Source organism: Dromaius novaehollandiae, chromosome 19, assembly GCF_036370855.1.
Source record: "Dromaius novaehollandiae isolate bDroNov1 chromosome 19, bDroNov1.hap1, whole genome shotgun sequence".
Lineage (NCBI taxonomy): Eukaryota > Metazoa > Chordata > Aves > Casuariiformes > Dromaiidae > Dromaius > Dromaius novaehollandiae.
The window spans coordinates 8,055,150-8,077,995 of NC_088116.1; the positions used below are offsets into that span (position 1 = coordinate 8,055,150).

At 56.2% G+C, this 22,846-nt stretch overlaps 1 protein-coding gene across 1 annotated transcript; it reads right to left on the reverse strand.

The window, feature by feature from the left end:
* Positions 1-125: 125 nt before the first annotated feature.
* On the reverse strand, positions 126-22,047 carry SSC4D (scavenger receptor cysteine rich family member with 4 domains). Its single transcript, XM_026107265.2, has 12 exons — positions 21,612-22,047; positions 17,999-18,177; positions 11,300-11,335; positions 10,193-10,498; positions 7,821-7,892; positions 7,103-7,417; positions 5,912-5,992; positions 5,455-5,532; positions 4,309-4,620; positions 3,580-3,657; positions 2,397-2,746; positions 126-420 (listed from the first exon to the last, which is right to left on the reverse strand). The coding sequence occupies exons 2-11, from the start codon at positions 18,108-18,110 to the stop codon at positions 2,430-2,432; spliced, it is 1,707 nt and encodes a 568-aa protein (XP_025963050.2). The 5' UTR covers positions 18,111-18,177; positions 21,612-22,047; the 3' UTR covers positions 126-420; positions 2,397-2,429.
* Positions 22,048-22,846: the final 799 nt, after the last annotated feature.

A 22,846-nucleotide genomic window follows, 5' to 3' on the forward strand; every position in this document is an offset into this window, starting at 1 on the left:
ACCGACTTTACACAGCCGTAACGGAGCCCTTTCCCCCGGCTGCGGGCACCACCTGTTCCCAAGCCATTTGCCTTCGCCGCGTCGTCGAGGTGTTTATAGAGAAACAAGTGCGCCAGTTCTCAGCACACTTTAAACGGGCTTTTATTTATTCACAAAACAACCCCCAAACGTATAAGAAAAGTGGAAAACCTGGAATATGCACAAGCTATTATTAACAGAAGAATTGTACAAACACAGGAGCAGGTGGGGACGGGCGAGCAGCCGGGACCGCCCCGTGCCGCCGAGGAGCTCCCCCTCCCTCGCACCCATTACACAGGAACGAAGGGGCCGTTTCGCCGGGTCCCAGCAGAAGTCGCCGCCGCTTCACTGCACGTGTCGAGGATCGTGCTGCAAAGGGCAGGCCAGGCTCTTCCACGCGATCTGAGAAGGGAAACGGGGCTTTGCTGCCAACGCCACCGGCCTGGCGGGGCACAGGGAGCAGGCGGGTGCCAACCCCCCCCCCCCATACGGGACGTAAGGGGAGAGCCCGCGTTGACACGGCGGGGCTCGGCGCTGCGGCACGTCTCCAGGGACAGGCCTTCACCCGGGGCACAGCTCCTCCCGCCTCAGCGGGACCCTGGGGATGCACCCGCTGCATTTGGGTCCCCAGCCCTGATTTTTAGTGTTCAAGCTAGCGAGAGCCGCAGTTCGGGAGGAGAGAGGCCGCCACCCGAGCGGGGCTGTGCGAAAGCACCGGGCACTGCTCCCTCCTGCAAATCTGCTCCCATCACTCAGCCCACGGAGCTCAGCTCCTGCGGCACTTAGGTATTTTGGAAACGTGACCTTTCTCCCTAGGGCTAGAAGGGCAGGTGGGGGCCCTTTGCTGCCTGAAGCCCCCAGCCCGGCCAGCCGCTGCCCAGCCGCCCGGAGCAGCGGTGCAAAGGAGCCTCCTCCCTGCTCGGCTGCATCCAGGACACGGGCGGAGGCGTGAGGCCTGATCCCGCATCCCCTGGAGCCTGCGGCAATCGGGAAACGCCCCCAAATTCCCTATCTGCCCTTACGGGGAACAGAAATCTCAGATGAGCTCTGCAAACTGAGCTGGGTTTGCAGAAGGGACAGCAGGAGCGGAGACGAGGCGGGCGCGAGAGCAACCACCGGGCAGCCGAGACACAGCACGGGGCTGCAACGCAGCGCCCAGCCCTGCGCTGCTGCTGCGTGGAAGTCTGGGACCACTCGTTATTACTCCTGCAACCAAAGTGGGAGGAAAACAACACCCCTCATATTTTGATTACTGGGGGCTTTGCAAAGCAAACTGAAAAATGCCAGCAACTCGCTTCAGAGCAGCTGGAATATTCTGGGTTTTATCTCAGCCCTGTTTTACATTTTCAAAGTGAAATCTCCAGTCGATTTCACAGCAGAAAATCCATTTTTCTCTCCTCATCTTTTAAACGACATGGGTGAAACCGACCAAATTTCACACCAAAAACTGTTTTGTTTTTTCCAAAGGCAGCTTGGGGGGAAAGGCTCAGCCAATATTTTATTGTCACTAGTGGGGAAACCGAGGCAGAGCGGTGCGGTGCCCCAGGCCTGGGCCTGTGTCTGCTGCGGTGGGTGGCCCCCACTGCAGCGCGAAGGGAGCTAGGGAAGCCTGGCTCCCACCAGCGCTGCCGGTGCAGATTCTCTGATGTCTCATGAAGTGTTGAGCTCGTTAGGTTTTCCCTCCGTAGAGGCTTCTCCCTCCCCCCGCTGCCTATTTTAAAGACGTTAATGGGAACACATCAGCTCGGAGACCTCTACCCTTCTGTCCAATTTGGGTGAAGTCAGCCGACAGATTCATGAGACAGAGAGACACCCTCACACGCGCAGACAGCGTGATTGCCTAAGCCTCATTTCCCTGGGAAACTGGGCTAGAAACACACCTAATGTCTCATTTGAATGTGCCTGGTGTTGGCTCCCGTCCATCTGATTTATATTCTCACTTTCCTCCAGCTAGATTAAAAAGCCCTTTTGAGGCCGCTGACTTCTCCCCAGCAGGTGCTCCTGCACTCGGTGTCACCTCCCCGCTCTCCGCCAGCGACGCTGCAGCACCTGGCGCTCAGTCCCTCTCCGCCAGGTCCCACCACCAGCTCTCAAGGCACGTCCCCGCCCTGCTTCTGGGCACCTTTCCACGGTCCCCATCCCCTCCACCGCCTGGCCCCACCTTGCCTGTCCCAGGACTCAGTCTCCCAGGCTTGCCCCTGTGCAGCTTGAGCAGCGGGGGAGAAAACCCAGGCACGCGGGGGCTCGCAGCCGGGAGGGCAAGAGGAGCTCTGGGAGGGGTGATGCCCTTTTGGGAGCCCTGCCCATGGACGTGCCCCTCGCCCTGGAGCCCGGCTGCAGATCAGCGTCCCCGTGTGCCGGGCAGCGCCCCACCGTACCTGCGTGAGGTCCCCGCGGGCAGGCCGGGGCGGTCATAGGAGGCTGCAGAGAACACCGGCGTCTTCCGAGTGGTCGCAGTTGTGGACGTCCCAGCGGATGTGGGAGCAGCGCAGCAGCGAGGCCTCGCTGCCTCTGCACTTGAGGTTGTCCAGGAAGATGTAGCCAAGGCCCCGGCCGTAGCGCGCCTCCCCCCAGGCCGCCACGGCGGGCCCGCAGCCCAGCTGCCGACACACCACCCTGGCGTCCCGCAGGTCCCAGGCGTCATCGCACACCGTCCCCCACTGGGACAGGTAGAACATCTCCACGCGCCCCTCGCACCGGTGGCTGCCGTTCACCAGGCGCAGGAACCCTGCAGAGGGGAAACGGTGCTGGGTGGTGAGACAGCACGGGGGCCGCCCCGGCCAGGGTCCTCCAGGTCCCCAGTACCGGACCCCCTCTGCTCTCCGGACTGCTTGCGGCCACAGGATCTCAGCCTTGCTGCCCCGGGACAGGCGGAGAGCAGAGCTGCTGCTCCTTCCGTCCTTCTTGATTAACACTAACAGCCAACTGGGCTGATCTCCCAGGGCCGGTGGAGAAAGGAGCTCTATCCGGGCAGGCCACGGCAGGGGCAAGAAGACACCAGGTCTCCCTTGCCTCTTCCAGGCAGCACCTCCAAAGCAGGGCAGACGGCTGCTGCTCCTCCCAGCTCTGGCACCACCTCCACGCAGACAGGGAAGCAGAGTGCACAGGGGATGCCCACAAATTATGTCGAAGCTAGGTCTGGCCTTAAAAGCATTATGGTGATGAAAAACAACATGGCACAGCAGCTGGAGCTGGGAAGCGGATGCTCAGGTTCCAGAACCAGACAATTTCTGCTGCTGGCTCAGCCCCGCTGGTAAATCATGCCACCTCCCCACCCCGAGCTGCCTGCCTGGTCTGCCTCTCGGGGACACTGCGAGAACTGGGAGACTGTGACAGCAAGCAGTGGTATAGTGCTTTGAGATCCACAGCTTAACAGTGCTGGGAGAGCCACGAGCACAGTTTTTCTCCCCCACACAACTGGGCTGCTTCAGATTAGTGTTTCGGTCACTATCAAAGCTGCTGGCCTCTACCCAAACCACTTCCATTTCTACCCTCCGCCAATGCGTAGCTCCAGACCTCTCCCGGGGCACTCTGGACCTCCTGTCTACGCAAGATACCTACCGTCCTTGGGATGAGTTGGGGCCAACACGGTGGTTGTAAAAGTAGCTTCTTGGAAATCATCTCCTGAGTCATCAGCACCTGGCACAGCAGGGAAGGGGTGAGAAAAACAATTTAAGAGACGTCTGTGCTCTCCAGGGACAGGCCAGAGCCCCAGCACAAGCGATGTGGGGCCAGCAGAGGATGGGCACGGGCCAGCTGGAGGCAAGTGATGCGGGAAGTCACAGTCACCGTGTTTATAGCCTCAGCGGGGGAAGGACCCTGTTAAAGCATGGGCAGAGGTGTCTCCCATGCTTCAGCCATCAGCTTCAAAACATCCAAGTAAGCGTTGTCCTCTGCTTGTAAGGAGGAACCAGACTGGCCTTCGGGGTCAAATGAGGCCCTCCCCTCGGGGTTCACGTTCAAGTGCCCACGTCCCACCGTGCTATTTTAGAGGACTCAGCGAGCAGGAGTCTGTTTCCCGTGGTCAGCCTGAGTGGGGCCGAAATCCTTTCTAGACCTATTACCCTGTGGGATTTCAAAGCTACTGAGATGGACACTAATGAGCCCCCACGGGGGCCCCTGCATGGCCCAGGCAGCGTGACCCAAGGCCACCTCTCCAAGGAACCCGGCAGCCCAGGCGGCTCCTGGCAGGCCACGGTGCCGCGCAAGGGCAACGCTAGCAAGAGCGAACCGCCGGCAGCCGCGCCGGCTCCGGACGCGGGGCGACGCTTGCGCCCGCCCGCCCCTCACCTCGGCAGACGACCCCGGCGTCCTCGTGGTGGCCGCAGTTGTGCTGTCCCCAGCCCAGGTGGAAGCAGTCGGCCAGGCGGGCCTCGCTGCCGGCGCAGCCCACGTTGTCCAGCAGCACGGGCCCGCTGCCGTAGCCGAAGGAGCCGAGGCCGGTGGCGGCGAGGGCCGCGCCGCAGCCCAGCTGCCTGCAGACCACCTGGGCGTCGGGGAAGTCCCAGTCGTCGTCGCAGACGGTGCCCCAGGCGCCGCGGTGCCGCACCTCCACCCGCCCGCGGCAGCTCCCGTTCCCGTTCGCCAGCCGCACGCCGCCACCTGCGGGTGGGCCGCGGCACGGCACAGCGGCGGCACCGGCACCGCCACCGCCACCGGCACCGGCACCGGCACCGGCACCGGCACCGCCCTCCGCGGCATCCACCCCGCTGTCACCCGGGGCGTGGGGTGACCCCCCGGGAGATCCCTTGGGGAGGGGGGGTGACCCCCTGGGAGCCTGTGGGGTAACCCGTGGGGGCGTGGGGAGAGCCCTGGGGATGTGGGGTGACCCCCGGGGGGGCGTGGGAGATCCCCTGGGATTGCGGGGTAACCGCTGGGATGAGCCCTGGGGATGTGGGGTGAGCCCTGGGGACATGGGAGGTCCCTTGGCAGTGTAGGGTAACCCCTGGGGATGTGGGGTGAGCCCTGGGGTGTGGGGTGGGCCTCGGGGTTGTGGGAGATCACTACGGAAGCATGGGGTAACCCCCGGGAGTGCCGGTAAACCTTTGGGGGAGTGGGGTGAGCCCTGAGAGTGGGGTGAGCCATGGGGGTGGGAGACCCCCTGGGGACATGGGTGAACACTAGGAGCATGGGGTGACACTCAAGGGATGTGGGTGACCCCGAGAGCACGGGAGATCCTCTGGGTGCTGGGGGATGACCACCTAGAGGCATGGGGTGAGCTCTGGGGGTGTGGGGCACGTTCCCACCGCAGTCCAGGGCTCCGCGGCAGCCTTTACAGCTGCCCTCGCGTTGGGGCACGCTGAGGACGGAGGACACCATGTGCCGCAGCCATGGTGCCTGAGCAGCACCGCGTCTGCACCCGGGGCTGCAAAAAGAGAGCCGCCGAGGCCGGGGGCCGGGTGCCGAGGGGCTGCGCCGGCAGGGCCTGGCACTTACTGTCCTGCTCCACGGTCAGGAGAGCCGTGGTGATCTCCTCGGTCGCCTGCGAGGGCTGCTCTCGGCCGTCTGTGGCTGCTGAGCCAAGCACAGGGACACGTGGGCATGGGGGGGCAGCACCCACAGCTCCCGCACCCCCTGCGCCCGCCCGGCACGGGGCCCTTCGCCCCCAACAGCGCCGGGGACATCGAGGCGCTGTGGGGAGCCCCTCCATGGGGAAGACTCCCACGGGGAGGAAGAGGAGGAGGAGGAGGAGGAGGAGGAGGAGGAGGAGGAGGAGGCGGCCTGCTTTTGCCAGGCGTTTCCCGGGGACCTCGCCATGGGGAAGCGCCAGCCAAGAGCCCCGTGCGGGAAGCCACGTCTGCGTGGACAGTGAAGTCCTGGCTCTCCCGGCTGCGACCCAAGAGCGAGCCTGGTGGCTGCAGGCGTCCCGCTCGGCCCGGGCCGGGCAGCCTACCTGTGGCCGTGGCAGTGAGCGTCTCTTCGTACTCCAGGGCCACCGAGGTGGTGAAGGAAGTGACGGTGGACATGTCCAGGCCTGCGGGGACGCAGAGCGGCAGAGGTTACACGTACAGGGAGAAGCCGAAGAGCAGTGAGCTCTCTGCCTCCGGCTCCAGGATGCAGACCAGGGTGGTTCAGGTAATCCAGGGCAGCAGGTTAGACCTTGTTGGTCCAGGTATCCCCACTGGCACCAGCGTGGTTTTGCATTAGTGCTGGGCTGGTAAGAAAAGGGCTGGAGAAGGGCTTGTTTCTCAGGCTCAAACCACGCTCGTGCCAGGGTTCCCACCCGCGGGGCCAAGGAGACCCTCGCTTTTTCAAGGCTTAATACGCACAAGATTTATCACCCCACCCAGGCAGGGTCAACAGCAGCACTGCACAGCGGCGGAGGCCAGGGAGCCAGGCAGCAAGCTCTCCGGAAAACTCCTGCCCGGGTATTCCTGTGTCAGGCTGAGCACGGCGGGTGCCAGGGGGCTGCAGGGCGGGTGCCCCCCGAGCTCTGCCCAGGCGAGCGGCCAGGCCGGCGCTTCCCGCTGCCTCCCGCCCGGCACAAAGGATGCTGGAGGAAGAGGCGCAGCCTGCGCAAATCGCCCAGTTCTCCCCACATCAGCCCCTTTGTTAGTTAATAGTGGGAAAGCGAAAGTGGCGGCACTTAGTGCTCCAGTCATTAGCCATGATAATGAGGGAATTCAAGGGGATTATTAACATTATAAATGGTAATCAGTGGATAATGACAGAAATACATAATTTAGAGAGGGGAAGAGAAAGGCAGGCCGGGCCTGGCTGAGCGCCCGGCCGCGACAGCCAATCGCTCACTTCCGGACGAGGCAGCTTGTTTTCCACCGAGCAGAGCAGGGAAAGCGCAGGCAGGCAGAGTCATTTCCCTTGCAAATTGCTGCTCAGACATGTCCCAGCCTCTCCTGCTCTCACTGCTGGGTTTTATCCTTCTCCTGCCTGCCAGCATGACAGCAGATAAGGAGAGAGGATGCTTCAGCGGCCAAGCGCCTAGTCAAGGACCTGTGTTCAGTTCCCTGCACGACCTTGGGCACATTGGTGTCTCTCCGCAGCTCGGGTTCCCCTTGGAGGCCGAGAGGTCCCCACTTTTCTCCCCCGGTAGGGTGGTCCTAACGGCAAGGCTCTGCTCCATTACCTGTGCAAATGACTCCAGCATCCTCGTGGTGGCCGCAGTTGTGGATCCCCCAGCCAAGGCTGTAGCAGGCAGAGAGGAAGGGCTCGCTGCCGTCACAGTTGACGTTGTCTAGGAGGATGTGCCCCGTGCCGTAGCCGAAATAGGCATTGCTCTTGTAATCCAGGGCTTGGCCACAGCCCACCTGCTTGCACACCACGCTGGCGTCACTCAGGCCCCAGTCGTCATCGCACACGGTGCCCCAGTTCCCACGGTAGAAGATCTCCACCCGGCCCTGGCAGGTGTCGGTCCCACTCACCAGGCGGATGCTGCCATCACCTAGAGGACCACAGCACACGGTGAGAGGTGTTTTGCTTTCATCCTGGGGGCAGGTGCCGCAGCGTAAAGGGAGTTGGATCTGGCTGTGCCTGTGATGGCAAAGAAGCTGGCCCAGAGCTTGGCGGCTGGCTGGAAGAGGCAGTGTTTTGGGGCAGCATTATTGGTGGGAACCTTGATAACCTTCTGTAATAGGATTTGACCATGGCAGGCACAAAGTGGGGTCCCCAGAGGTCTTCCCCTCTCAGCCAGAGGGTTTGGGCTGATTCATGGAGGTCTGGAGGGGAAGCAGGTATCGGGCTGGTGGATGGGAGAGGGACAGAGGCTGCTTTCTGCTAGCCTCTCCCAGAAGGACCTGAGGCAGGCAGGGCCCTGCGCGAAGGGGAGGGACGGCGAAGCAGCTTACTTTCCCCATGCTGCACCGAGGCTGTGACGGTCCTGCTGGTCGGTCCTTCACTTGCCTGCACGGGTGAGAGCTCTGGAAAGGGAACCAAAGAGACGGCATCAATTCCTGCCTGCAGAAATCCTTGCGGAGGGGAGCTGGAAGCAGTGCCCCTGCTGTAACCGCAGGCCCCCACGCGCTCCTACGCCGCTGCTCCTCCCGTAGCGGCGCAAGCAGCACCGTGCACACGCTGGCGAGCACGCTGCCTGGCACACGCACCCCGCCAGCCTGCCCAAAGCAGAAGGGCTTGCACCAAAATGAAGCAACCCCAAGAGGTAAAGAAAGAGGGCTTTGCAGTTGCATAGTAAAGAAAGGCACTTGGGGCCAGGCTGTCCACTGGAGGCTGGCAAGAAGCTGTACCCCCATGTGCCCCGAGGCATGGCACAGTCACTGGAGCTAAATTATAATGCCCGGGCAGTCAGGAGTCAAGGCTCTCACCTATCGAGGCACTGGATTCAAAGTCATGGCATTAAGATAGAAAAGAACAGTAATCTTCTAATTTTCCTGATGGTTTCACGTGTATTTCCTTTGGTAACAATTTTGTTTCAAGCAACTGTAATTCCCATCCTATATCAGCCCCCGTTTTACCAGCTGTGCTGGTAAAGCTTTCTGTGGGCTGGGTGGCAAACGGGGTAGGAGAATGGAGCCAAATTATACAAGAACTGGCCACACGCACACAAAACGGCTGAGGGAAATATCGCTCATAGGCCGAACCCCTTTGCTCACAGAAATGCTGACAGCGTGTGAACAGCTGTCTGACTTCATGCTTTTCTCTGTGACCACAACAGCTAGAAAGCTGGCTCTTTAAAAGCAAAGCTAACGTAATGGCACTGGTCCAGGAGCCAGGACATCACAAAACACCACAAAGTTATCACAAACCTCAAGCAAACACGGTGAGAACTCGCAATGCTGAGCAACGGCTGGCTGGCCATGTCCTTGTCCTGGCTCAATGACTCTCGCAGTGGTTTTCAACAAATCACGTAGCCTTTCTGCCTCGCTCAGCCTACCGCAGTTTGGGAACAAAGACATTCCCCTTCCTGCCCATGGAGAGCTTCTCTGGGAGTCCAAGATGGCTCAAGGCCTCTCTACAAGCTGGATTTTGCTGCCCCATGAGGGCCAAAGCCAGAGTGCTTCTCCCACAGGGCCACAGCTGATGCTGAGCTCGCCTGTGCCTTGCTGGCTGTCGGTTCAGTGTGGGAATATTGCCGGAGGGCTGCGTACGGCAGAGCAGCAGGCCCTGGGCTCTGAGAGGGGGCTGTGGCACTGTTGGCTGGACGCACTGTCCCAGCTCGGGCGCGTTTGGGTCTGCGCCTTGCGGGTACCACCATCCGGCTGGTGTCCCTGCTTTCCCGCTGTGCGGTGAGGGAGCATCTCCCCTCAAAGATCAGCTTTGCCCAGTGCTTAGGTTAGAGCCCTGCATCGCCCCGAGAGCCCCCTCAGACCATACCCTCTTAATGACTGCACACTTCACAGCCTACGTCTCCCTTCACCAAAAGCCACCTAAAAGCTCAAGCCGCTCCTCTCCCCCTAGATCCACCTTCCCCAGCTCCCTTCTTCAGCCCTTTTGTGTTTCCTCTCCAGCTGCGCCTTCAGTCAGGGTTCCTCCCTGGCCAGCCCCATCCATAACCTCCTTTCCCCAGTCACTGCTAGATCAATCCATCAGTTAATCCAGCAGCCTCCCTTTCCAGCCCTCCCCCTTCTGCAGGAAATACGGATTCACTGAGCATCTGCAGCTGTGGCCAAGCCCTGGGTCTGCACATCCTCACATTTGCCAGTGTCGGATGCTGAAACGCAGCAGACGATTTTTATGCGCTGTGTATCTGATGAGCAAACTATCACAGCAGTAAAGAGCAAATGCGTATGGTGTGTAGGGGTTGACATGGAGGTGTTCCACTTTCACATGTCAAGTTCAAACACTTTCCACTTCTTTTCTCACCTTGAAGAACATTTCCTACTGAAAAGCTCAGCAATTCAAATAAAGGCAGTCAAGAGGTGAAAAAGCACTTGGGCAGTGGCTGACTCAGAGCCAGCAGCGTAGGTGGGTATGTGCTCCTTCCCCACGGATCACTCTGGAGAGGCTGAGAAGTCCCTGACCTGGGAGTGGTGAGGAATACAAAACAGGCTGGTCACCCTAGCGAGCACCAAAGTGATGAGCTGGGAGATGACCTGGATTGAAAAAGGGGGTAGGGAGAAGACACAGAGGCGCTTTGGCTTCAGAGGAAAAAACTCTGAGATATGACTGCTGGGCTCCCCCAGAGTGTCTGTAGGCACCCAGGCTTGAAACACTGTCAGCACCCCCATCCCCTCCGTGCCCCGGTGGAACCAAGCCTTGTTACCATTGCATATGACAGCCACATCCTCGTAGTGGTAGCAGTTGTGGATGCCCCAGCCGTGGCTCCAGCACTCGCTCAGAGCTGCCTCCCGGCCCTTGCAGTCCACGTTGTCCAGGAAGATGGGTCCGCTGCCTTGGCCAAAGGTCATGGCGGCTGGGAGGGCGATGGCGTGGCCACAGCCCAGCTGGCGACACACCACGTTGGCGTCCACGATGTCCCAGTCGTCATCGCACACCGTCCCCCAGGAGCCGTTGTAGAGGATCTCCACTCGCCCCTGGCACCGGCTCGGCCCGTTGGCAAGCCGTATCTCTGAAAGGACGGGCACAGGGATTGCTCAGCAGGCAATGAGCTAGCCCGTGGCTAGGAGGTGGCAAGCACAGAAGACCATTCAGCAGATGTCAACGAGAGGGTTTGAAGCCTTTCTGAACCAGATCATAGGTCTCTGCTAATTAAACTAAACAGGTGACTCCACCAGCTACAGCACAAGTCAGCTGTTAACTTGCTGCTACTTGACGGTGAGGTACAGCTTTCTGCTGGAAACAGCGGACGCGAATACTTGATACATAAGTATTTGCACCAGACAAAATATCACCCCACCATCTTGACTACTAATGGCCTGGGAAACTACCCAACGGGAGAAGAGGAAAGCTATCATGTGACATCATGTGATGACACGTGACTTTGGTGACAAGTGACAAGATGCAATTAGCAAATTGTTATTAGTCTCAACAAATGCGTCCAGAGTTGGTCCCAAGTGGGAACTGGTGGCATGGAAATGGTTTCTCAGACTGCTGGCAAAAGGGAACATGCATGTACGCGACCCTGACTTGCAGCGTCGAGGGAATTATTCACGTGGGCATGAGGAATGACACAATGACAGGCAGTTAGCAGGAGGTGGCAAAATTTTCCTCTCATGATAATAAGCAGAATAGGGACAATAAAGAATCTCTATTTCCTTTCTGTGAAGAACCTTAGCTTTTTGTTGCCGTTTTTTGTTCAAAACCAATATGCTTTCCTTTTGAAATTCCCTAACCCCCATTTTTAACAAAAATGCATTTTTTCAACTACAGAACTTTCCAGAGAAAAGCAGCTCTAAGAGGAGACGCTCACCTGGGAATGGCAACAGAGCAGGCTCGGAGATGTAGCCTGGAACAGAGGAAGAAAAGGATTAGATCTCTCCAGTGTCCTCGCAGCAGGCAGAGGAAGGAGGTAACTCAAAGAATGACGGCAGCAGTGATTCAGGAGGGCAGTGCTGAGGGCCAGCAGGCCAGCGAGCCCCTGCGGACCGACCGTGCGTGCTCTCCGGAAGCCAGCAGCTCTAATCCCAGGAGCACTCCCACTCTCCTAAGTAACCTGCTTTCTCTCCGTTCAAGCGAGAGGGCTCTCTAAGGGCAGGATTTGTCTTGCAGGCTCTTCGTAACCATCGGCTGGTGCTGGGTGAGGGATGACCTTTCATGGGGGGGCCCTTCTCAGCACACTGCTACATTTTACAAATCACACTGAAATGCAAGTGACTGCCCAAGCTTCAGGGATAAGTTTTGTTGTCCTGGATTGGCCGACGTTACGCTAGCAGAACATCCCTTGTATCTGGGCAACCCTACACTAAAGACCAAGGGAGGAGGATGCTGGTGGGAACTGCTGGGTAATTACAGGTGTAAAACCAAGGTGCATCCCTAGGGCTGCTAGACCTGCCTTAGCTCATGAAATCAGCCTTGGTGCAGAGCCAACACACCACTCAGCTCCTCAAAACACAGCATAGAAGCAAGTGTTGCACGCTGCTGTGCTGCACGTCTGCTGGTGGGGGGACATCTCCATTCAGCTTGCTTCTGAGGCCTCTCAGATCCTGCCTTTGATCTCTCCTGCCTAAAACAGTTCATTTGAACTGATTTTGGAAACTCTGAGCACTTGAATTTTCGGCTTACTTGTGCCTTCCCTTTTCCACAAAGATCTGAGGTTTGTAAGGAAAAAAAAGAAAAACTCTACACCAGAACATCATTTCATCTGCTTTGCAGGTGAGGAAACTGAGGCAACGGCATGTGATGTGAATTATTTTGGGTCTGCAGTGGGACTGTGCCACAGGAGAAAAGAACGCCGGCCTCTCAGCTCCTGCCCACGTGCTGTAACCACTAGATTACATGTCCCCCCACCACCGTCCTAAATCTTAGTTCACCAGTGCTTGTGCAGCTCCCTGAAATCCTTAGATGAAACATGAAAGAGAGGTGCCAAGGGTTGCTATTAACAGCTTAATGAAACCAAGCTGCTCTCCTGGCTCACGCCTGAGAATTGCTAGCTTTCAGACAGAAGGAGCCTTTTCTTCCTCTCTCTCTCCCCTTTTTTCTCCTTCCATTGTTTCACTGCCAGCAGCTTGTATTATGAAAATGGTGACTGACAGCGGCAGGCCCAAGCGGATTGCACATGGGGCTGGGTCTCAGGAGACCTCATTTCTATTCCTGGCTTTGTTGTTGACTTGCTGTGAGACCTTGGGCAGCATACTCCCTCGTCCTCCTTCCCTGGTCTCCGTTTCCCCATCTGAAAAACTGGGGGATGAGATGGGAATGAGGAGAAGTGATTCTGCCTGTCACGGGAAACCTGTCGGTGATCTACTGATGGAAAATGCCGCACTGGGCATTTCTATGTGACTCTTTTCACAATGCAGACAGTAATATTTGCGAGCTGTATATTTATATGCATGTGCCAGCACATCCATGGAGCCACCCCGGGATGGAGGACGGCAGCCTTTGACCACAGGAGCATTGCAGGCAGTCACTGCGGCACCACGGCACGCAGGCTAACGCTTCTGCTCCTGGGGGCATCCTGTCTGACGAGCAAACCGGGGTGAGATCTGTTTTCCAGCGCACACGAAGGGCTGCAGCTCACAAACACCAGCTGATCTGGCTGCACTGGACTGACCAGCAACCACGCTCCTCCCACACAGTGCAGAGGGACTTCTGTCTCCTGAGCAAAGAAATGTGCTAGTCACAAGCTACAAACACACATCTTTATTGTGCAGTGTCTCACACCCTTGTCACACTGGTGCGAGTACCTGAGGGACCCGCTAACTACAATTTTCTCAAGGAACCAGAGAAAAAAGACTGAAGACCCTTGGGACCCTTCTCCCTCCTCCACAGCAGGGATGGCCTGGATGTGTCCTGGGAAATGAGAAGAGGCACATTAAAAACTTGACCTAACCAGAGAGAGAGTGAAGAGGAGCAAGCAGCACAGACTCGGCCAAGAATCATCTGCTGGTAATTGATCCCTTCTGGTAACTGGAGCCCGGGATGCACTGCCAAGGTTTTAACAAGAGGCTGCCTCAGAAATGTTCTGCCGCAGCCTGCAATGAGCTCTGCGGAGCAGAAAGAGCAAGTGCTGGAGAGAGGAGGGACTCTTCATTTGTTCTCCCAATTAAACAAAACTGCTTTCGTGTAACTGGCAGAGCAGGCAGCACCCCAGGGCACGTGCAATTTGTAACATCCATTGGCTAGTGCTGCTTGTCCCTCCTCCTGCAACTCCAGCAGAGCCAGGGCAGAGCTGGTGTAATCAGGGGATGCTGGAAAGTCAGGATGAGCGTGTCTTGTTCCCAGCTGGCTCGGGAAAGATAGCACCAGGTTTGCGACATGCAGCGCACCATCATGCAATGTGTAGGGCTTTCCTTCAAGTCCCTCTGGGGGGGAGTCTCCTGGAGTCCTGGGATATAACAAAAGTCTCACTTTCACTTAAAAATTTCTAACTCTCATAGCTCAGAAAATGATCGCTCACTACTCACAGATTGGAGGGGAAATGAAAAGCACCAATATTTATTCTATTTCTTTCAGTCTCCTGCTTTTCAGCCAACCTTGGCGTGTTAGGGAACCCAGCTCACAGGGTTCTCGTGCTTGGTGCTGGCCAGACCGTGTCCATCCCCAAGAGGGGTGATGGGAGCGAAGGCTTCGGGGAAGCAGATGGATTTCCCGGTGATTTCTGCGTTTGTGCTCCACCCTAAGCATCTCTACTGGCAGGTGAAACAAAAAGAAATCGAGCTGCCGTAGGATTTTGGTTGTCTAATTCTCAGCCATCGGCGCGAACAAGCAGCATCCAGAGACAGGCGAACATCGGCAGAATGTAATCCACACCCAGATCGGCTGGATTTTAAACAGGGACTCCGGGAAGCTCCCCGCCCGGCAGCCCTGTACCCCCGGGCGGTGGAAGGAGCGTCCCCCCGGCAGGGATGGAGACGCCGGGAATGAGCAGCGTAACAGCTCCACCCGCTGGCCCAGCCGCTCTCGGCTCCCCCTCCTCCTCTGCAGCCAAAGGACCATTGGGACATAAAAACCCCCTTTGCCTCAATTCTGAACGAAGCGGGGTCCCCTCCGCTCCCTCCTCGCTGGGGAGCTCCCAGCACAAGGGGCAGAGGATGGGACGAGCCTCTGCTCCGGGTGTTTCAAGGCATGGTCAGGAGACAGCGGCAATACTAGGATCTCCTCGTCGGGGGGCCTTGGGGGAAGGTGTCACCCCGCTCCTGCTGCTGGACAGACCAGACCCAAGTTCAACCTGGCATGAGCAAGCTGTGGATTCCCTTTCCACCCCCACCATAAGCAAATCAATGCCTAGACACAAACCAGGACCCCAGTTTTGGTCTCAGGTGCCACAACCCTGCCCTTCCTCTCCACAGTCCTGGGCAACGGGACCTGGCACACGGAGCATCAACACCGCACTTTCAGCGTGTCTGGGGCTCCCACCTGCCCACGCGTCCCACCGGTTTGCAACCACCAGGCCTAATCCCCTGCCCTGGGAATTCGTCTGGCAGGATCTTCTCAGCAGGCACCGGGCTTGCAGGAACGAAAGCACAAATCTAACCTCCAGATCCAGAAAGCCTCCGGCTGTAAACTTTGACTCCAAAGCCCTCCCCTCGGCGTTACATGTTCCAAACAAATTAAATCCCCCCACATTAATTATAGCAACCGGGGGCCAGTCAATACACCCTTGTCGGCTCTGTGGCCTCTTTCCTTACACCTGGCTTGAACCAGCCCTGTGCTGCTTGTTCCAGCCCTGTCTTTTCTCCCTGGAGCAACAACATAAAGGTCAGGTCCTGTCACTCAGGAGGCGGATATCACAGCCGTGAAAAGCAATATAACGTGAACCTGAAGGGGAAGGTCAAACACATGAACTCACTGTCCCTTTTGCCTTGTTAGGATGTGGCCTGCCAGAGCGTTAAGTCAGCTACAAAAAAGGGCTGTCAAGGAAAGACCTAGCGGCCCCATGAGAAATGACAGTAAAACAACTGTGTCACTGTAATTATCACTTAGCAACAAGAAGCATGGTCTGGGATTGAGATGCCATCCATTCCCACAGCTCGCCGTCCTGCCCAGATTACCCGCAGGAGCTGAGCAGAACCAGCTATGGTCAAACACTGCTGCTCTTCCCAGCCGCCCCAGCTGAACACGAGCAGGCTGGTGAATCGGCCCGCTGCTGCGGCGCACAGCCTGCTACGCGAGCGAAAGCTGAACTCCACGCCGGGCTGCGTGACCAGTGATTGACATCTGCCAAAGCGTCTGCTTCAGTGGCAGAGGGTAGCACCCAGCTCAGAGACAGGGCAGGCAACTGGGAGAGGGTCCTCTTAAATGGTCCCAGCATGAATCACTGGAGCTCTGAGGGAGACCCCCCCTCGCTCCCACGAGCCCGAGGTGGGAACGGGTGAAACCAAGGGAGCACACAGAGAGGCCAGCTCGCTGAACAAGAGGACAGGGAAGGACACGGCAGTGTGAGCTGCTCCCATGCTGAGAGCCTGCTCCCACGTGGACTGGACTCCTCGGAGAGACAATTCGGCTGCAGATCACTGCTGCGCCAAAACCGTGGAAGTGGAAGGCTTTTTAGGAAGAGTGTTTGACTCTGTTCACGTTGGTTTTTAACACCTGTTCCACTCCAGTGCCTAAAAAGCAGTGGATGAAAAGGGCATTGTTAAATATTCAATATTCATGCCCCTTTGGTCAAAGTCAAAGCTTTGAAATACTCATTTAGGAGCATCCTCCAGCAAAGTCAAGAGAGACCAGAAGAAATATTCCTGGTATTTCTGCATTAATGAGGAAACATGAAAATGGTATTTTTGCAGAATAGATGAAGCATCCCAGGTTTCTCTGATCCATCTTCACAAAGCAAAAAAAAAAAAAAGAAAAAGAAAAGAAAAGAACTAGCTCAAACTAAACACAATCCCTTTCAGGGCACATTTATAAATAAACCGAAACGGGAGGACAAATCGTCCTTCATTATCGACTTAGCGGAGCCCATTCACGAAAAGAAACATGAGAGTCCAGAGCGCTTGGTTTCTGCCTACCAGAGGTTTCGAGTTACACAGTCCTGCAGCCAGTGCTCCGGTGGGGAGGAGGCGGCTGGGCTCAGCCGCGCTGCATGCAACACGCTGGGGGAGAAGGTGCAACATCAGCTGAAGCACAAACATCGGCCCCTTCCCAAGGCCGTGAGTGAGAAACACGGTTTGCTGCCGTCAATGCCGCCCTTTGAGGCAGCTGAAGGGTTGACACACACACATGCGCACACACACACACACACACATGCACGCACGCACACACACACACATGCACACACACACTGCAGATCAGAGGCTGCTGCAGGAGTGAAACAGAGCAGAAAGCCCATCTGCAAAGCTCTCGGGGGGTTCCACGGAAGATGGCTTTGCCTCCTGCTGACAGGGCAGCGGCACGGAGCGGGACCGGCCCACGGCACGCCAGGGTGTCGGGGAGGAGCCGCGCTCAGCTCCAGGCTGCTGACAACCTTCAACCGAGAGCCAGGGCCGAGCCGAGGGGACGCAGCCCACCGCGGACAGCGTGTGCACAGAAGCCCCCCGGGAGATGTGTGCGCAGGCTCCCCGGGAAGCGCAGTGCTGCCAAGGCTGCAGTCAGACGCGCTGGCAGCTGAGCCTAAGCAGTCTGCAAGGAGCAGCCTTGGAGGCTGAGACGAACCTGCTCCAATTCTGCGCTGAAACAGGCTCCTGAGGGGAGTCCCTGCGTCTCGGCTCAGGGAGCAGCCGCTGCCACCAGAAGAGGAGCTCTGGGAATGGGAAGCACCAGCTGAGGGGGTGGGAACTTTGAGAACTGATTTAATCCAATTACAGTGTCTGACTACACCTTAATTGCCTGGCTTCGAGCTCGCTTTGTCTTGTCTTAGCTTTATTGAGGCGGAAAGGTTTTACCAACTGCATCACTATAATTACACTGATAAAGTCGAACCAGCGTAATTACACTAACACAGCTCTCGTGTGGACCCTTTCAGTCTAGACTAGGAATAGCTTTTTCCGATTTAAAGTACATGCTTTCCAGTCAGCACAAACAAGAGTGAAAATCGCCAGTACTTGCATCGGAGAGTGCCCACCGGGAGCAATTTCGGATACCCAGCCCAGCCTGTTTCCTCGGGAGACGTGTACTCCTCATGCCCATCGCCTCCGCATAAATGGGTTTCAGCACCTCCTGTCCCTTGGCTCTCAGCGCCTTCCTGTGAACCGGGAGTGCAAAAGGCCCAGGGGACTGCCTGCTCTGAGGCCCACGTCTGCACCGCTTCCATCAGCGGTCACTGCCTGCACCAGTTACCAGCCATCCCTGAATGCTGTACTTGCCATCACGCATCATTCATGGTGGAAGATAGGAGCTGAACTTGCTCCCTTTTTCACTGCCCACACTTAATGCTGCTGGGGACATCACGGCATTCATGCCTATGCCTCTGCATCAAGAAAATGTTACTCAGAAGGCCAATGGCACAGCCAGATGGAAGATCTCCAGTGCCTAAAATTCATCCCCCCTCCTGCTAGACGAAGGGATAGCTCACCGGCTGGGCCGAGGAGGAGGAGCAGCGCGGCTGGCATCAGGGGCACGCGCAGCACCCAACGGCCTGGCCTCCACGCTCTGTGCCTGGTCGCTGGGCAGGGACCAGTTCTCATTTCTGCTCTTCGTTCGTCCCACAGATGGTCGTCGAGCTCTCTCAGAGAAGCGGATAAGAAGTTGCCCCTGAAACAGGCAGACACCAGCATCAGCAGTCGCAGCAGCAAGGTGGGGGACAAGCGCTTTGCCCTGCTGAGGGCCACGCAGGGCTTGCAGGTGCCTCCCCAGCTCTCTGTGCCATATATGACATATATATGACACACAGCCACAATGGACAAACTGAGGCACACATTAAATGGCTCAGTGTCCTGTAAGAGCTGGGAAAGGACTTCCAACCTATAGCGGCCTGAAAGGCACTTCCCAAGCCACTGAGTGGCCTTACTGTCCCAGGAAATCACATCACGCAGACCCTGTTTGGAAAGCGATGGTGCTCCACCTCGTGTCCAGCCAGGCTTCCAGCCCCTATTGCCCCTCCTGCAAGGCTGCTCCAGGCTCTCACTGCTCTGCTGATGAGAGACCTTCACCTAACGCCCAGCCTGGCTAGATCTGTGGCCAACCTTGTGCTTTGCCTTAAGCAGCTCATCTCTCTGTGGTGTTCACCTCCCAGTACATTTCTAGGGGCCATGCCCATCTCTTCTTCATGCGTGTTTTGCTGCGGTGAAGAGGCGATCTCTTCCCCTTAAGGAACTGCCTCCCCATCCCACAATCTCCCCGGCACCTTCTCAGCACTCCTTGCCCAGCTGCTCACAGCTCCCGGCGAGGCCGCCCCGGTTACTGCTTGCTCATGTACCGCGCTCGAGTCACCCACCCAGCGCGTCCTAATACATCCAGCTCTCCTCAAGGCTCTGTCACCAGGTGTCTTACAGTCACCTGTGATGGATTAACACACTCAGGTGCTCTCTGCTGCACAGCTCCAGTCACTAGTCACAGGTGATCTCTGAGAGCTCCTAGAAACCGCGAGTCCAGGCTCCCAGCCCACTCCTGCGCTAACCACTGAACACAGCACCTCCCTCCCTCGGCTGGCAAGCTCACGGGTGCTTTACCACGAGACCCCACTATGTCCCCTCTTTCCCCTTTGGGAAGAAGGGGGCAAAGCCATTTCTGTGGGAACACAGATCAGATGTGACAATGTCATTCATTCGGTGGGAGGAAGGGAAGAGATGCAAACCCCCCGGGGACACGCTCAAAAGCAAACAGGAGAATGTCAGGGAGAAAATGAAGAAGAGATTAAAAATAATAAGATGCAATTTCCCCTTCATTTACTGCTCTCTTCATAAATTACTGACGAAGTGGTGAATTTCTAGCTCTGTTTAATTTACGCTCTCGAGAGGACCTGGAGAGAGATCTGGCTGGGGGCTAAATTCTGCTCTGCATTACACCTTTATAAATCCAGAGCAACTCTGCCATAGTCCAGCTGATGCCAGAGTGACAGGGAGCACCATGACCTGCTGGAAGCAGGACCTGCTGGATAGCGTCCGTCATATGGATGCTATCAGATGGTGGCTGTAAAGCCAGGCTGTAATTTTCAGATAACTGGAGGTCTGACATTAGACCCTTAAGTCTACATGAAGCACAAGATTTCTTGAAGTGATGGGCACTTACTGTTACTGCTTGAAGCATTTACTGATGGTCAGAAACTTTGAAAATCAGGCCTAGGTTCCCCTCTGTCTGGGCACTGAAGACCAAAGCCTGTCTTTGGAGACTTGGGCCCCAGGTTGGCTGCACCAGGAGACACTGTGCATCTCCTCCCTTTCCGACTGCTCACTGCCCCACTGCAGGCCCAAGCTCCCTTCAGACCACTGCTTCCACCTCTTCCAGGGCCTGGCTGGCCCATGGAAGGAGTTACAGTCGCTTTCCTGCCTGATTCACTTCGTTTTCAAAGCCCATCTCTGTTATGTCACTGAAAGCCGAGGGCCTGGTGGCCAGCTTTTTTTTTCCTGCTGCTCCTTGTGTGTGTGTGCACGTAACCGTACAAATTCAGTACCTAGTGGACTGGCACGCAGTGGAGGTAGGCTCTGCTCCTGGAGCTCAGGTAAGAGTATTGGCCCTGAAGCAGGCCCCAGGCATTTTAGATTCAGCTTCTGAACCTTCCTGGTAAGTCAGAAAGATTTTCCAAGGTCTTTCAAGACCGAAGGTGGGGTGGGCTGAGACAGCACCAAGGAATTTCCAGCGAGCACCCAAATTTCCAAAGCAAACCTTGGATTTCTTTTGCCTGCACCAGAAGATAACACAACGCAGGAGGTGGCTAGGTGAGCCCTCAGCGCTGGTGCAGGACAGAGCTGCCGCAGACGGGTATGACCCTGTGCAGCCTTCCCTCTCTCCCGCTCTTGCTGCGCAGATCCTGCTAAGCGAGCCCTCCGAGGGGACCGCCAGCAGACAAATGGCTCAGTTATGAGGGATGAAAATCAATCTAGTCCCTAATGTTATGTTTTTCAATACTCCATTCATCCATAACGCAGCGAGGCTCCATTCGGAATAATATCGCCTTTTGTCCTGCCGGGCCCTCCCCGCTCTCCCGCGGAGGATGACCGATGGCAGACAAGGCTGCCACGGGCCAGCCCGCACCTCCGCCTCACCGAGGGACGCAGCCGTCTCCCCCAGCCCCAGGGCCTTCCCTCCCTCCTCCAGCGCAGCCGGACCGGGGCGTGGGGCCGGCGGTGGGAACTCGCCCGCACGTCCCTGTTTCCGGCACGAGTTATTATCACAGGCGACTTTTGTGAAGGAGCCAGAGCACGGTCCTGCGCCCCTGGCAGGGGAAGCCGCCGGCGTTAACCACTAACACGCCGAGCACAGGGACAGTCACACACGGCACGGCTGTCCTTCTCCCGCCGTGCTCCCGCACTTCTCTACCTGCAGCCTCCATCTTCACCCAGGTGGTTTCCCTTCGCTCTGCGTTACACCGCAGATTGGACTGATCTTCCTCAAATGCAGTGGCGTCATGGCCATTTAAGAATTCCTATATATTAAAGACTGACTTTAAGCTGTTACGAGCCATTGTGGCACTGCAGAAAAGCACAGCATCAGTTTTGAAAGATTTCTGAACGCAGAAGGTTTCCGAAAGTGCCTTCAAGCTAATGTCTTTTAAGCTGCTAGGCATCTCGAATGTCTGAAACAAACCAACCACACGTCCTATATAACAAGTAACATCTACCATGAACAGCCCAAATATTTCCCAAGTACTAAGCAATGCATCTGAAGCGAGACGTACACAAAAGGAACATGGATCAAACAGAGGGCACTGACAGTCCTAGCTCTGTTCTTACCCAAAATAACCTGTATCACAGCAAACAAATTATGACAAAAGATCTCTTTTCATTCATTGAAAAATCCTTCCTTCTGACTGAACATGAAACATATTTGGTCCAGTACTGAGCCAGCATGTCACACTCCCAGAACTGGACCTATCCTTCCTGCTTTCTAGCTGTGATTTCTTTCTGCTTTTCAACTACTCAAACGATCTCCTTAGAAACTAAATTCTTTCAATCTCCATCACCCTGCCGGATCATTATATATTTGTAATTACCACACTGACCAAAAAAAAGTGTCATAAATCCACATACCTGCTTGTTATTTTCTTTCCAGTATAAGGATGGATATATTAAATCCCAAAAATAAATATTCTTTTTTGAAGTAAAGAGCTGGCTAGTTAGTTAAAAATTAAAAAAAATAATTGATGAAATGAATATTTCCTCTTTCCCCATGAAGGGTGATGGGGGAAAGGCAGGTTTTTTTTCCCTTAGGCGTGGGGGAAGATGAGATTTTGTTTAGTAAATTAAAAAAAAAAAAAGAAGGAAGAGAAGAAGAATCTCATCCATCAACCGAACAGCTCCAATCTGTCATCTCTTTTCACCTTGGGGGACTGGATGCTGCTGCTGTCAGAGGTAAGTTGGCTTAAAGCTCTATTGTAGGAAGGCAGCCCTGTGTTCACCGTGTGCCATCCTGGGGCAGATTATCTCCAAGCAAAATGACAAAGAAAGGGAGAGAGAGGGAGGGAAAGAAGAAGAGGATGAAGAAGAAAGAGGAAGAGAGAGAGAAAGAAAGGAAGATAAGGAACACCTTTAAAGAGACATAGTGGGGTGGGGAATGGCTCAGGTTTCAGGAAGGCAGACAAGGATACATGCTTAAATTGGGCTCTGGCTCAGTGCTGCTGAGGGAAAGTGGAGCCTGGTTTACGTCTTTGGGGAAGGGAGACAGCGTTTCCTGACGCTGTTTGAGAGGATTTGGGCTTTTTAGCTCCCTCTACCTTCCTCCCTCCTTCCACTGTCTTCTGTCATAACTAAATACTCACTTTGGGGGAAGTCAGTTATACCATTTTGCTGCAAGCATTTTTGTCAATCCCTTAGCCAGCAGCCAGGATCCAGCAGAAGGGGAGACTCTAGAAGCCTGTTGCCCTTCCCAGGGGACTTGGAGGCTGCTTGCTCAGGGGCTCCCATTCCTCGTGCAAAATCCTCATTGCCTAGATCAGACCATTTCCATGGGTGGTTGAGGCACGATAAGGTCACCAAAGCCACTGTCTTCCCTGAGTGTTCCTGGGCAGACCCAACAGGGAGTTCCCTTCTGAGGTTCCTTTTGCAGGCTCTTTCCTGCAGCAGGCTTCAGAGGTGACCTCTCTATTTGGTTGAAGACATTAGAGAGGCCTGTCATATGCTTTCAATGGATTCAAGCCTGTTCTCCTTGTCCAGCGGTGAAGGACACCAAGATACCAGGTCTGGAGCATCCTCATCAGGCCCCTTGCTGGTTCAACAGCTCAGCCTACAGTTACTGTCCAAGACTTTGGTGGCAGCTGGGCTCCTCT

Bases quoted from the DNA above. Each gene is read 5' to 3' on its own strand.
- SSC4D (XM_026107265.2), bottom strand. From the start codon at position 18,110: ATGAGAACTGGTCCCTGCCCAGCGACCAGGCACAGAGCGTGGAGGCCA. The intron at 5,533-5,911 runs GTAGGCTGCCCG...TGCTTGGCTCAG, and splicing joins GCTCACTGCCACGGCCACAG to CAGCCACAGACGGCCGAGAG. The intron at 3,658-4,308 runs GTGAGGGGCGGG...CTGCTGTGCCAG, and splicing joins CGCCGGGGTCGTCTGCCGAG to GTGCTGATGACTCAGGAGAT.